Source organism: Alosa sapidissima, chromosome 6, assembly GCF_018492685.1.
Source record: "Alosa sapidissima isolate fAloSap1 chromosome 6, fAloSap1.pri, whole genome shotgun sequence".
NCBI lineage: Eukaryota > Metazoa > Chordata > Actinopteri > Clupeiformes > Clupeidae > Alosa > Alosa sapidissima.
This window is the reverse complement of record NC_055962.1, coordinates 2,726,456-2,742,180: the sequence shown is the minus strand read 5'-3', so window position 1 is coordinate 2,742,180 and position 15,725 is coordinate 2,726,456. Positions and strand designations below refer to the sequence as shown.

Here is a 15,725-nt window from a genome sequence, read left to right as displayed (position 1 = left end):
AGTATTTAGTTTGGTTAGTTTTTTTTAATCTTCTACTGTCTCTATTGTACAGTGGAGTTTGGTTATATGTTTATAGTATGTATTATGTTTATAGTATCTATCTATCTATCTATCTATCTATCTATCTATCTATCTATTCCCTCTCTCTTGACCATCTAATGAAAGGATGTCTTTTCTTAGTGTCTACTGTGTCTTCCCGCACCCCACTCCTCTGACTGTTGGTCTGGTCTGCTCAAGAATAGCCTTAAAATGCTCATAATAACTACAGTAATATTAAAACTTATAAAAAACATAAATGCATCCTTTAAGTCATAGAAAAACACCACACTGTCCTTGTGTGAGCAAAGGAGTGTGTGTAACCTTAGCTAGTGGTGTTTCCTCAGTTGATGCCTTTAAGCACAACTAACTTCTCAAACAGTGTTGCATTCAGAAGACGCCTGTTATTCAGTCCAGGAAAGGAAAATAAACGCTCTACTGGAGCAGAAGACGGAATGATGGTATTACACCTTACAAGGTTTTTGATGAGGGGATACTGGTTGGCAAGTCCTTCCTTTGATCCTCTAAAAAATGAAATGACTCTAGCTCAACATTGCTGTGAGTTGACTTCAGGAACACCTCCACGTCTTCTGTGAAGATGAAGAAGTTATCCTCTTCCTCTAGCGCATTAGTTACGTTTGAAGCCCCACTCAGTCACAAGTCCATATCTGTGACAGCCTGAAGCACCAAGTACCTAGGACTCAATCCAATCTACAGCACTGCGCATTTTGTGTAGTGATGACTAGTGCAATGTGCATGCCTATAGTTAGTTTGAAACAGTGCCAAAATTCTAGTGGCTGAGAGCGGTGGCCGAAACTAGTGGCCGAGAGTGGTATCACAGGGGCTTGACCATGCGAGGGTGCCACAGACAGACGGAGACAGAGATTTTGTGCTTTATAGATAGTTAGATAGATGTCATCACAGTGTTTCACAGAAAGTATTTTACAGTATTTTGAAAATACAAAAATACACAACACTGAAGTATTTTGATACAAAATACGAAGGCATTTTCATCATCTCAATAAATTACATCCCTGCTTTGTGTGGGATCATGGCTGAGAAGTTCAGGATTTCCACTCAGCTGGCAACATCTGCTGCTATATACCTCAACGCCAGCCGTCAATCAAGCTGACCACACCCTTAATATTCATAGATTTTATATCTAAATATGATCTAAACTAATGAGTTATAAAAAATTCACCCCCTCACAGTTGTCAGGCACTGGGAAACTATCGAAAAGTACAATAAGAGTCCATGGGACCAGGCTTTGAAGACATGTTTATGCTGTGAAAACAGACATTTTAACATGGGAGTCTATGGACATTTTGCTCGTTTTTAAGAAAAGTTCCTAGCGGATTTTCGATGTATTGCAGTTTTTCGAACTTCCGGGTAGGCTTCATTGTTCAGATTAGAATGTTGCTGCTTGGTTTCAAACCTATGGTTTCTAAGCAGTGTTTGGAAACACTAATCTCGACACTGATTCGAGACATGAGTTTCGAGCCCCACAGCCGTATCTACTAGCATTGAGGAGCTGAAAAACAGACTTCTATCAGTAATTTCGAGAAGGAACTTGTAATGGATTAGCCTAGTGCTACTCCTGACCGGTAGATGTCAGTCATTTTTTAAAGCAGTATTTTCAAGCCGAATGCGGAAGCATGGTTTATCCGACTGTTTTGCTGTAACGTAACTGTTTTATACAGTCGTTTTACACGAATCTCACTCACAACTTCTGAGGCTTTTTAAAAATCCCGGCTATCATCACTTCAGCGCAAAAGATGGCTCTGCCACAGCAATTAAAAGCAATCCAACACCATTTAAGAACAGGACAGGAGCATGAGCAAAGGGATCCTGTTGTGGCGTACTACTGTGAGTTTTTTTTCACTTTTCTGAACAATCGTTTCGGATGACTTGTAAAATTAACACTCCAAATAACTTCCTTTAATGTTATTGGAGATAGATAGTTGTCATAGCTAGTCATCACCCGCGGCGTGTTGGGCTATACTTTAAAAATCGAGCTTGTTTAGAAACTAGTGAGAAGCTAGGCTACACCATTCGGTGAGTTGAGTTACAATGGGTTTCTGGCGTGTAGGAGAACCTTGCGATATCACATAAACCAGTGTTATCCAAACAGCCTCTTATCGTGCCATGGCCATATTCTCATGAAATATTTCGCAGCTGTCATCTCCCAGTATAGGCTAATTCAGACATTTAACTGCTGAGACCAAAATAGAGCAGTGTGCAAGTTTTGGGTACAAAAGTGGCACAGTTTCGGTCTGTGGGTGTGTCACAGGTTAATCTGGATATTAGAGATACTGAGCTGCATGCGTTAAAGGTGTGTAGACGGTGATTTACGTTTTTGAGGGGCTATTTCCTCATGGTTCCATAGCTGTCCCAGTGTTTGTGTTCAAAAACCCTCCTGACCACTAGCCTAGTAGATGGTAAACAAAGTGGATCTGACAGGACACAATCCCGGTGTTATACGGTAACTGGCTTTCATGTTAACTGGCTGGACTGTTTACTTTGCTTCTGGAGTTAACGTAACCGCCCCTTCTTTTGCAGATGTGTTCAGCTGATGATGTAGCCTCCGATACCTGGCCGCAGATTTGTCTGTTTAACGTAAGTTCAAATAGAAATGTTTGTGATGCTCCACTTTGTTGTTTAATAAAGCTTTACAACACGATGTGTCGGCGTTGGAAGTGTCAGGTTGTCTGTAGTAGGCTACATGCGCTGGACCATGAATATGCTACCAAATAAGAAAAAGTAAATAAACTCCACGTGGGTCTCGAACCACTACTAAATTAAACTGCTTGCATGAAAACCTGACACCAACATGCTTGCGCTACTAACCAGTTGACACTTCCTAGCGAAATTGGTAATACTAGGCCTACTAGTAAATGAGGTCACCTAGTATGTTATTGTGTTTAGCAGGTTAACACAGCGGATTATGGTGACTGGCTACTGTGTTATCTTGCAATGTTGCCCAAAGTAGCCTATCATGATTCAGTTTACAAACGTTTCACTGATTGCTGCCAGGCTGTGGCCGCATCTACTTGAAGTGTCTTATTATGAACGCCAGCAAATAAATAAAATAAAAAAGTTCAACTATGAGATTCGACCTCGAATGACAAAACTAGAACTATAATCTGCATATTAACCTGATGCATATCACAACGAACGTGAAACACGCATTGAAACGCACAATGTGCAGGAGAAGTCTATGTCTTCATTTTACACAAAATGTTACATATCACAAAATATATCAAATATCACAAGATACGTAGGCCTAGGCTATTTACGTTCGTGCTTTGACATGTTAACATAGGTTTGAGATATATTGGATTTATATATATTTTAATAATTTATTTCTTATCAAGTGATTAGTTGCATGTGGCTCAACAGGTTGATACGTTGACAATGTTTTTTTAGACTAGCCTACGGGTTCAATCCTGCCATTCACAGTTTTTTAAATGTATACATTTTTAGACAAGCAATGCTTCCTCAATTTAGGCTGAAGATAGACTAGGTGGCCGCGGGCAGCCTGACCAGCAGTCAGTGAAACGTAAAAAACATTAAGCCTAGGCTATACTTTGAAGGTCTAAATGGCTTGGGCAATGCAGCAAGATAACACAGTAGCCAGTTACCATGATCCACTGTGTTAACCTGCTACAAACACAATAACATACTAGGTGACCTATTTAACTTGTAGGCCTAGTAAATAAGTATGGCAAATTTCTCTAGGTTGTGTCAGCTTGGTTAGTGGCGCAAGCAGGTAAATGTCAGGTTATCATGCAAGCAGTTTAATTTAGTGGTTCGAGACCCACGTGGAGTTTATTTAGTTTTATTTATTTGGTGGCATATTCATGGTCCAGCGCATAGCCTAGCCTACTACAGACAACCTGACACTTCCAACGGCGACACATCGTGTTGTAAAGCTTTATTAAACAACAAAGTGGAGCATCACAAACATGTCTATTTGAACTTTAGTTAAACAGACGAATCTGCGGCCAGGTATCGGAGGCTAAATCATCAGCTGAACACACTTGCAAGAGAAGGGGGCAGTTACGTTAACTCCAGAGGCAAAGTAAACAGTCCAGCCAGTTAACATGAAAGCCAGTTACCGTATAACACCGGCCGTCACCTGCACTGAAATGTAGAGTGCAATTTGATTGGTTGTTGAGCCCAAATGTCAGCGGAGTCATTCCTTGCTTTTGTTCAGGTCTCAGATTTTGTTCAAGTCTTGAACAAAAGGTGCACAATGATTTCCCCCCCATTGTCATCCAATGTGGTTTGCATACACCCGGAGCAGATTACCGGTAGATTGTTAAATCTAGGTCCTAGAAAGTCTTGTTGAGGAAGTGGTGTTGGGAGTGTGTGTGTGTGTGTGTGTGACAATGTATGTTTAGTTGAATAATACTTGTAGCAGGAAATATGCAAATGATTACGTGAACAATTTCATCAAACCCCAAAAGTCCATATTACAACCCTGGGAAGGCAATTCTTGTTGAAATGAGTTTTTTGCTATCCATCACCACAGAAGTAGGCTACATAATGCATTAGCCTATCGTGTTTATCTGTCCCTCCCATGAAAAAATGCCTGTGATTGCTGCATAGTATTTATTTTATTTGCGTCCACACAAAGAGGTGAAGATGAGTGAAAAAGTTGTAGTGCATATGCCAGGCCAGTCGATGACGCAGTGGCGGTGTAGAGACACAAATTCACAAAGAAGAGACAGTAGGCTTGTTCGTCTTGAGGCAGATCTGTGCAGACCTGACTTGATGTGATGCATGCTGGGTTGAACACAATGCATACTGGGATGGACGCAATGCTTACTGGTTAGAAATTCTGTCCGACTTCTGTCAGCCGTGGAGGGACTTACCACCGTGACACCATGTCACATGACCTTAAAATATCGCGGGAGTCTTAGCCTGCAGACAGATCTTGCAATTGCCTTACACGAGCTGCACGAGCTAAAACACGCCCTCATGACGTCAGGCCATCCTTAAAAATATTTTCGTTTGCCGTAACCCGACCGACCCTGTCAATTTAGAACCGACCCAAATATTTATTTTTTTCCCCTTTTAGTCCGACCGACTTACCGGTTGTAAACTTGCGTTAAAGGAGAATTCCGGTGTGATATTGACCTAAAGTGTATCGAAACATGATACCGAGTGTGAACGTATGTCTCATAGCCCATCTCGGCTTGTCCCCTGCACTCCAAAATCTGGCGCTAGTTAGCCGATGCTACCAACATCTTTTTCAATAGTGGTGCTTCGGCATCGGGCTAGCCATGCAAATAAATCACTGTTTTACACCCATTTACGAGGCTCAATGTATCTCCACACTTCATTGGTAGACTTCCGAGGGCCCTGACATTTAAAACGAGACATTGAGAACTTTGAAAAAGCACTGGTAGTTTACTTACAAGACGATTTATACAGACAGTATCTTCACGAAGTTTAGCGTTTGCAGCCATCTTGAATTTAGTCACGATAAGTCGAGCAACGAGTAAGAATGAACAGCTATGATAAGGGATCAGATTCCAAAAATAATTCAGTGGAAATGCATGGATTCCAGTTTCTGCTACTGGAAGAAACTGGAATCCATGCATTTCCACTGAATTATTTTTGGAATCTGATCCCTTATCATACCTGTTCATTCTTACTCGTTGCTCGACTTATCGTGACTAAATTCAAGATGGCTGCAAACGTTAAACTTCGTGAAGATACTGTCTGTATAAATCGTCTTGTAAGTAAACTACCAGTGCTTTTTCAAAGTTCTCAATGTCTCGTTTTAAATGTCAGGGCCCTAGGAAGTCTACCAATGAAGTGTGGAGATACATTGAGCCTCGTAAATGGGTGTAAAACAGTGATTTATTTGCATGGCTAGCCCGATGCCGAAGCACCACTACTGAAAAAGTTGTCGGTAGCATCGGCTAACTAGCGCCAGATTTTGGAGTGCAGGGGACAAGTCGAGATGGGCTATGAGACATACGTTCACACTCGGTATCATGTTTCAATACACTTTAGGTCAATATCACACCGGAATTCTCCTTTAATACCGACCGATTGTTTTTTTTTACTCTAAACAACCAATACAAATGCAATACAATAATATTTCTTTTAGTAGGCCCAAGTATTGTGAATATAAATTGCCTACATGCAAACGTGGCTCACTTAAAAGAAAAACCTGTGGCGTCATCTCTACACCATTGGTTTTACGCATGTCACACTATGGCCTACGCTTCGTTTCATTCACACAAACTGATAACGCTTTTACTTGGTTTTGGTCTATTCAGCATTTCTCAAAATATGGGTCCGCAACATGGAGACTGCTGGTCCGCGGAGTCGTGGAGTGAAATTAGGCCCGGTGCTTCATCTGATAATTTGCTGCGCAGTTGATCAAGAAACCGCGGATCGACGAAAAAAGAAAACAAACGTTTCTGCTATCGATGTCATTAAACATGGAGCCCTACAATTAAATGGTGGTATGAGCATTCATTCAATGCGCGTCTGCGCGAGAGAAACTGAAACTAATCGATAACGTTGGTATCAAAGCTCCGCTTCAACCTGTTGGAAGGCTATTTATTTATTTAACGAAACTTAATAGAACGACGTTGTTTTTTGGAACTTCCTTAGAAACAGAGCAGAGACTGTATAATACACTGTATAGCATTGAGTATTGTATAGTCAAATTTCAATATAACGTGGCCAAGAGCTATTGTAGCCTTCTTTCTGGGTACATGTAGATGAGCCTTATGACCCAAAAGTCTGCCATGACCGGGCCTCAGGTCAAAGAAGTTTGAGAAAGGCTGGTCTATATAACCTGCATCAGAATGAGGTTTGCAATGGTGCGCCTGAAGGCACGGGTTGAAGACCCAGTCAGTTACGTCACGATATGCACATTTGTGTAAATTCATTCCTACGTAATCACCATGACCAAAATTGTACTTTTTTTTTTACTTTGAATCTTGAAAAAAAAAATATTGACCTACCTACCGACTCATTTTTAATTTTTTTTGGCTGTTACTGCAAACAAAAATATTTTTAAGGATGGCCTCAGTTCAAAGACGTGATGGGGCCATTTGGGAGAAATCTCCTCATGACGATTTTGATGGGAGTCTCATGCTGCTTCCTTATGTTGGAATATGCGAAAATAAACAGAAATCGAAGGGATACTTTCTTATACGTGATTTCTGCAACAATGGTAGGCTAGCCTACTGAACGTTTGGATATTCTGTTATTTTCTGCTGTTGGTTAAATAGATAGACACACATATAGGGAAAACACTTGATATTGAATTTATGTGCTACAAAGCAGGCCTGTCAACTGTATGACACCAGTGGTTTATTTAAAGTTCATCATTAGAATCTATTTCGTCAGTCATCATGCTCATTTTAATGAGTAAGAATGAAAGTTCTGCTGTGTTTATTGCAAACAAAAAATTGCATTATGTCTGGTAGCAAGTAACATTGGGGAAATGAACATGCATTGTAGTCATAGGTTGTAGTAGGCTAAAGTTAATGTAGCCTAACCTATGTGCTTCAAAGTTAGCCACAAAGGGCTGATACTGTGTGCACAGAAATAGGGATGCACCAGTCCGACTTTTCCGTCTCGATACCGATGCCTGTGCTTTGTGTATCGGTCGATACCGATCCAATACTATTGGTGAATTAATAAACTGTATACACCATGTGAAAGAGACTAAAGGTATCAGGCTTGACTTAAATATTACTTTCCCTAACTAAACATTTCTTTCCTAAGGCAAAATGTAACAAAATAACACTTAGATATAAATGTAATGAATTGTTGTTGTCATTATTATTATTATTATTATTATTATTACTACTACTATTATTATTGTTATTATTAGAAAATATTATTAGAAATCTGGAGCAGCAGTCAAATTCAAGTTCACAGTTTTTACCAAATAATTCATCTAACAAGCAAACGTAATGTACACAACAAATACATACAACATTTTTTTCCCCCACCAAACCGTAATGTAACTTAGTCTAATGACAAACACCAAAAGTAATAGTGGCAGCAAATGTCTAGTTGCGAGCTGTGTGTGTGTGCTCAGTCCAAGAAATTGAAGTAAATGGATTGGCCCATGGATCTGCTAAATTTTCCGATCCCTGATCCAGCTATTTTGTCAATATGGTAAAAAAAAAAAAAAAAAAAAAAATGTGGGCACTTAAAACGCCCAGGTCATGTGGATGCAAGTCCAAAACAATAAAAAAAAAGTTACAGTTTTCACACATTTTTGTTGTTCTCATGTGGACGGGGCCTTAGTTAAGGTAAACAAGCATTCAACACTTGTTAACTTCCCTACCATGTTACTAGTAAAGTGCAACCCAAAGAGGTCCACACACAGACCTCAAAACATGAACACATTCACTTCCCTACACGTGGTGACGACACACTGGATCACTGCTACACACAGTTCAAGATCAGTTACAAAGCTAAGTCTCTACCAGCTTTCGGAAAATCAGATCATGCCGCTGTTTTCCTACTGCCTATGTACAAACAGAGAAGTCAGAGGGACCCCCCAGTGACGAAGGAGGTCAAGCGCTGGACTGACCAATCGGAAGCCAGGCTACAGGACGCCCTTAGCAATGTTGACTGGGAGATGTTCAAGACGAACTCTGCTGAATACGGAAGTATCATTGAGTTACATCAATATGCTAACTGATTCCATCATCCCAACTGTAAAGATCCGAAGCTTCCCTAACCAGAAGCCATGGGTGGATAGAGAAGTGAGAACGGCATTAAAGACACGCACCATCACTTATAATGCTGGGCTTATTTCAGGGGATATGACTGATTACAAAGCAGCATCTTATAGTTTACGTAGAGCTATTAAAGATGCTAAGCGGCGCTATAGAGACAAAGTTGAAGCTGATTTCTTGGAGGGTGATCCAGCATGATTGTGGAAAGGACTCCGAACCATCACTGGCTTTGAAAGAAAGTCCCCTCCTATGATGAATGTGAGTAAAGCCCTCCCTGATGAACTTGATGCTTTTTATGCTCGCTTTGACATGAAAAACACAGACTATCTTGCACTAGCTGCAGCATGTGAAGCAAATGAGGATGCACCTTTCTGTGTCTCTGAGGTCGATGTGAGCAATGCCTTTAGGAGGGTTAATTGTAGAAAAGCTGCTGGACCGGATGGAATTTCTAACAGGGTTTTGAAATCCTGCGCTGCTCAGTTAGCTCCTGTGTTCACTTATATCTTTAACACATCATTGGCTCAAGAGACAGTTCCTACTTGCCTCAAGCAGTCTGTTATTGTTCCAGTACCGAAAAACAAAAGTCCATCATGTCTGAATGACTACCGCCCAGTAGCCCTGACGTCTACAGTGATGAAGTGTTTTGAGAAGCTTGTGAAAAACATTATCTGCTCATCCCTCCCTGCCTCCTTCGACCCCCTCCAATTTGCTTACAGAGCCAACAGGTCTACAGAGGATGCCATCTCAAACCTCATGCACACCACCTTAACTCACCTGGAGGAGGGGGATGGGAATTATGTGAGGATTCTGTTCATTGACTTTAGTTCAGCATTCAACACGATAGTACCTCTCACCTTGGTCACAAAGATGAAGGCCTTAGGACTGAACACCACCCTGTGTCACTGGATATTTGACTTTCTCACCAACCGTTCACAAGTGGTTAGAGTGGGGGGTCTGACATCTGACACATTAACCATCAGCACTGGTGCTCCCCAAGGCTGTGTTTTGAGTTCACTGCTGTACAACATCTACACACATGACTGCAAAGCCAACAGTAGTCATACCTCATCATCAAGTTTGCAGATGACACAGTGATCTTGGGCCTGACTAGTAACAACAATGAACAGCTCTACTTTGATCAGGTTGATGAGGTGGCACAGTGGTGTCAATCTAACAGCTTGACACTGAATGTCAATAAAACCAAGGAAATGGTAGTGGATTACAGAAGGCAGCAGCAGAATTACAGTTACACCCCACTAATGATCAGCGGGCAACCTGTAGAGAGAGTCACAAGTTTTAAATACCTTGGTGTCCACATTACTGAAGATAACATGGACTGTTAACACTCAATATGTTCAGACAACGACTCTACTTCCTTCGTCAGCTAAGGAAATTCAAAGTTTCTACATCCATCATGAAGGCCTTCTACACTTCAGCGGTTGAGAGTGTTCTAACTGGTAGCATCATCACCTGGTATGGGAACTCCACAGTTAGAGATTGTAGTACTCTGCAGAGAGTGCGCTCAGCTGAACGTACTATAAGAACTCAACTCCCTGCTCTACAAGATATCTATTCCAGAAGAGTACTCCTAAGAGCCTAAAAGATCCTGAAGGACTCTTCTCATCCTAACAATGGATTATTCCTACCGCTGAAATCAAGAAGACACCTATGTAGTCACGAAACCAGAACTGAGAGACTCAGGAGAAGTTTTTATCCCCAGGCCATCCGAACTCTGAACTCACAATATACTGACTTTGCACACATTCACTCCTCAGCACTCTCAAACATTTCCCAACTCTGAACTCACACTATACTGACTTTGCACTCATTCACTCCTCAGCACTCATGACCCCCCCCCCACACACACACACCTACATGACTTTTAGCACTTTTACATCCCTTGCTGCACACTGCCCCCCCTCCCTACATACACAGCACATTGTCTTCAGGATCTTCTCCAACACACATCCTCTACATACTTACAGCACACTGCCCCCACACACACTGCACACACAGTCACTGCTCCACTCCCCTCCCACCCACACACACATCTTCACTGTCATCACTCACATACATCTACAGTACTCTGCAATAGTTAGTCCCTTCACCACACTTGCAGTACCCCCCCCCCCCCTCAATACACAGCACATTGTCTCATGAGGAAGCTTCTCCAACACACATATTGCACACTGCCCTCTCCCCACATACACAGCACACTATCCCATCTCCCTTGTCATCCCCCCCAACACACACACCAAGACCCCTGGCAGTTGGGTTAGCCCCTTGAGCCGAAGGTTTCTTCCTTGGTAAGGGAGTTTTTCCTTGCCCCTGTTGCTCTTGGGTGCTCCTTGTTGGTGCCCCCCCCCCCCCCCCCAATCCCAATCCTTCCCCACCTTTCTTATGCAGCCCTCATAAACCACTCATAAGAGCCCAGACAATAATCCCAACCTCATTATTACTGATGCATATGTGGTGTTTGATGTTGGCATGACATATTTTGAAGCATTATGTGATTTTGCCCTTCATTTTGGTTGATAAAATTCAAGATTTATGTGTAATAATGAGCAAATCTACGTTTTCAGAGACGCAACGTGTTGCAACAATAATTGAATAAAAAAGCAGAAAAGTGCAATGTGATATACACAGTATAGGCAGGTGGTGCATAGACATGACAAGAAATATAGTGCATTGTAGACAGTAGTATACAGTTGTTTTACAGAAGGTGGTTTAGAGTAGCATAAATTAAATATAAATATGTGCAGTGTATTAGCAGTTACCTTAAATATGGCTGAGCAGAATAAATATGGCTATGTAATATGAACAATGTATGAACAACATGTACAGGTATGTGCAATGTAGTGGCAGTACCATTATAGTAGTAGTAAGAACAATATAGATATATGCAGTGTATTAACAGAATATATTACAGAAAAACTGAATAAATATGGATATTTAGTATGAACCATATAGACTATGTACAACTATGTGCAGTGTGGTAACAGTACCATTGTAGTGCAGAAACAGTAACATTACAATAGTATTAATAATAAGTGTATGTGCAGGATAAAAAGCAGTAGAATATGGCTATGTACAGTATAAGTGTAATTACAGTATGTATATTTGTAGATAAATAGACACTATGGGTGGGATAGTGTAGTGCAGTTGTGTGGGGGGGGCTAGGGGATGTCCGCCTCCTTGTTGTCCCTGTCAAGGTTGCCATGGTCGTGGACACCTCAACAGGCACAGGCAAGGAGGCATCAGGCGGAGGCGGGGCAGGGGGTGATAGGGGCTTAATTTGTTGGATGTCACCGGGATGCAGAGCTAGAGTTCAGTAGGGTGACAGCCGCAGGAAAGAAGTTTCCTCTGAATCTGCTGGTTTGGGTGCAGAGAGACCTGTAACGCCTCCCGGAGGGGAGTGAGATGAACAGTCTGTGGTTGGGGTGAGAACAGTCTTTGATGATGCGCGCCTTACGCAAGCATCACTTGCCCTCGATGGCCTCGATGGAGGGGAGTGAGGAACCGGTGATACGTTGGGCAGTTTTCACCACCCTCTGTAGTGCTTTCCGGTTGTGGGCAGAGCAGTTGCCATACCAAACTGTGACACAGTTGGTGAGGATGCTCTCGATGTTGCAGCGGTAGATGTTCACTAGGATCTGAGGAGACAGATTGACCTCAGAAAGAAGAGACGCTGGTGAGCCTTTTTGATCAGGATGGAGGTGTTGAGGGTCCAAGAGAGGTCCTCAGAGATGTGGACACCCAGAAACTTGAAGCTGGTGACACGCTCCACCTCAGTCCTGTTGATGAGAATGTGTGTGTGTGCTAGCTTTAGACTTCCTGAAGTCCACAATGAGCTCTTTGGTCTTCTTGGTGTTGAGACCGAGGTTGTTATCAGTGCACCACAATGTTAGGTGCTGGACCTCCTCCCTGTAGGCCGTCTCATCGTTGTTGCTGATGAGCCCAATCACTGTAGTGTCATCTGCAAACTTGACAATGGTGTTAGAGCCATGTACAGGTGTGCAGTCGTAGGTGAAGAGGGAGTAGAGGAGAGGGCTCAGCACACATCCCTGTGGTACACTGGTGTTCAGGGTGATGGTTGAGGAGGTGCGGTTATCTAACCCAAGGGCGTAGGTTTGGTCTCAGCAAACCTTTGAGTACGGAAATGCACCATAGTTTAGGATTGAATATGTCTATGAATTTATGCGACTCTAAATTATATTTGTATTTGCTTAACTGTAATTGGAATTCTTTTGGTGTAAGATACCAGTGCCTTAATGGTGATTTCCATTGTTATTTTATACTGCTGGCAATACAGAATATCACAATACAGAAGTGAATCTACTCCATCTCATTATATTGTACAGTATTGTATTGTATTGTATGTCCCCTTTCTTCTTCTTGGGTGGCATAGCTGATCTACACACCACAAAAAGGGGTTTGTATGTATGCTGAAGGGAAAAGGGAATATCAAAATGTTTCACTCTGGCCTTTTATGGGGTAGGCCTATGTATTGACAGACAGCCATGGTAACTTACCGTTGTCGTTGACACACCTGCTCGCTTGACTACCAGTGCAAGAAGCAATGTGTGTGCAGCATGCGTGTCAGATAACCCTTCCCCCTCCCCCTCGGTTTTTCAGCCAATCAAATGACGACGTTTCTTGTACTGTCGTGCTGGCTGTCGGACAGCAGCACAAATGAGTTCACTAAAATATTGGTGGGGACAATTTTGTCATCTTAAAATATTGGTTAGGACTAATCATGAGCGTCCCACCCTAAATCTACGCCCATGATCTAACCTAACAGACTGAGGTCTGTTGGTTAGGAAGTCCAGAATCCAGTTACAGAGGGAGTTATTGATGCCCGGTTCACTGAGTTTGGTGATCAGTTTGGAGGGGATGATGGTGTTGAACGCTGAGCTGAAGTCAATGAACAGCATTCTTACATAGGTGTTGCTATTGTCAAGGTGGGACAGGGCAGAGTGAAGTGCCATAGAGATGGCTTCCTCTGTGCTCCTGTTCTGACGATGATGAATTCAATGAATAGATTAAAGATCCTTTGTACTCGTTTCAGCTACAAAACATTTGTACTGCAGACCTATGTATGTCATCATTTAACATTAATTTCAACTCGCAATTGAAAGTAAGGAAGGTAGAATAGTAATAATCAATAAGGTCTGCATTCCGGTATTGCCGTAACATGTTATTTTGAAAATGTTGCTCTTTTTTTGCACATAAATCTTGAATTTTATCAACCACAATGAAGAGCAAAATCACATAATGAGTCAAAATATGTATGCCAACATCAAACACCACATATGCATCAGTAATAATAAGGTTTGGATTATTTTCTGGGCTCTTATGAGTGATTTAACAAAAAAAGCCAATAGGTGGAATTTCCTTTTTTTTTTCAATCAGAGGTCAACTTTGAAGGCCTAAGCTACAAGATCCAACTTGCTATCATACCATTTTATACTACTAGAGATATGTAGCTTTTAGAAAAATATAATAGAATTTGCCCCCCCAAGTGGTAGTGACGACCCCCTGTGGCTCATGGACTACAATCAATTATCTTGAAAAACGAAGTTATTTCATGTGTAGGATTCTGTCATACATCTTATGTCATATAGCCTCTACACACATTTTGTATATCGTATGCACTTTAATAGTGTTGTGCTTGCAAATATGCCACTATGGGTGTGCATACAATACAACATCTGATGACAGTCGATTTATTTGATGTTATAGGCTAGACACTAAAAATGACCGCAGTGTAGATTACGGTATCGCTCATACAGTAAATGCGGTAGCCTAGTAATTGTTTTTTAATATAGGCGGTCTTGTGCGTCTCCACGTTTCACGATTGGCCAATATCATCCCAACACCGAGAACGCGCACAGATCTGAGCTGAAAGCCTAATTTGACAATTATATCACATAACTGCTATGGTAGTATCACTTAACTTATACCCCTGAGTCAAGGCTTTGTGAAGCCTCATATGTCTAGATAGCCTAGATATGTCTAACGTGCTTCGTAGTATAAAACCCAAGCGTGTAGCGTTATCAGATGTGCACTCAGGCTGCTGGCTGCTATATATTCTGCAGATTACATCATTAGGCTAATTGTTATTTCTCCGTTTTCTGATGGAAATACAAAAACGTTCCACACATCGCTGAAATCGTCAGGAGTGATCTCCGTGGATGCATCGCTTCTGACATATTTAGATTGTGCATTAGACGTGACAAAAGCATTTCGTTTTCACATATTCACTAAAGTTAGCCAACACATAAAAAAAACTCCCCAAAACACCACATTCAATTAGTAATTTCCAAATTCGATTAGTATTGATTTTTTTAAATATTTATATATTTATATTTGACTTTAGAAATTAGTTCCAACAGCCCTATTATATATCAAATTAGAGACATTTTTATACAGAAATCGTGCAATATTCACAGTGAGAAGAGCCTTCATTGCGCCACATTACTTGTCTAAAGAGAGGGGACAGATTACCAAAATTGTATTGAAAAGTATTTCTCTTAATATTAGATAAGATTAATCTGGTAGAAATGTATGGGGATATCTATAAAGGGGAAAAAAGTCCCATTCACCTGTAGTGTGAGAATAGTGTCATCTGTTGTGGTCATTTTCAGGACTTTTGTCCCGGGTAGAGATTTTGGCACACATCCCACGTTGTTCAATGGGGTCATATTAGTCTATAACAGTTGAGATATTCTCCGCTAAATGAAGTGCATACAAATCTTACCCAGGACCTCTACTACTATTAAAGACAGTCCCATTTTCTGTCTGACTCGTGTCACGTTGCCCCTGTCATAGATGCATCGTCATAGTTCACGTTGACAATGGAGAAAATGCTTTGCCTACTTGGTTTCTGACAGAAATTACGTTCTGTGCCAACATGTTGTAGAAACAATCAGCGAGCTAAGCAGATGACAGTCGTTGGGC

General features: G+C 41.4%; 1 protein-coding gene across 2 annotated transcripts in view; it reads left to right on the top strand.

Moving 5' to 3' along the window:
* The first annotated feature begins 1,499 nt into the window (after positions 1–1,499).
* Positions 1,500–15,725, top strand: part of vta1 (vesicle (multivesicular body) trafficking 1) — a 48,080-nt gene continuing 33,854 nt past the window's right edge. For both annotated transcript variants that reach the window (XM_042095035.1, XM_042095034.1), the window contains exon 1: positions 1,500–1,902. In XM_042095035.1, coding sequence (XP_041950969.1) covers positions 1,812–1,902 — 91 coding nt within the window. In that variant the 5' untranslated portion in view covers positions 1,500–1,811. The remainder of the gene's footprint in view (positions 1,903–15,725) is intronic.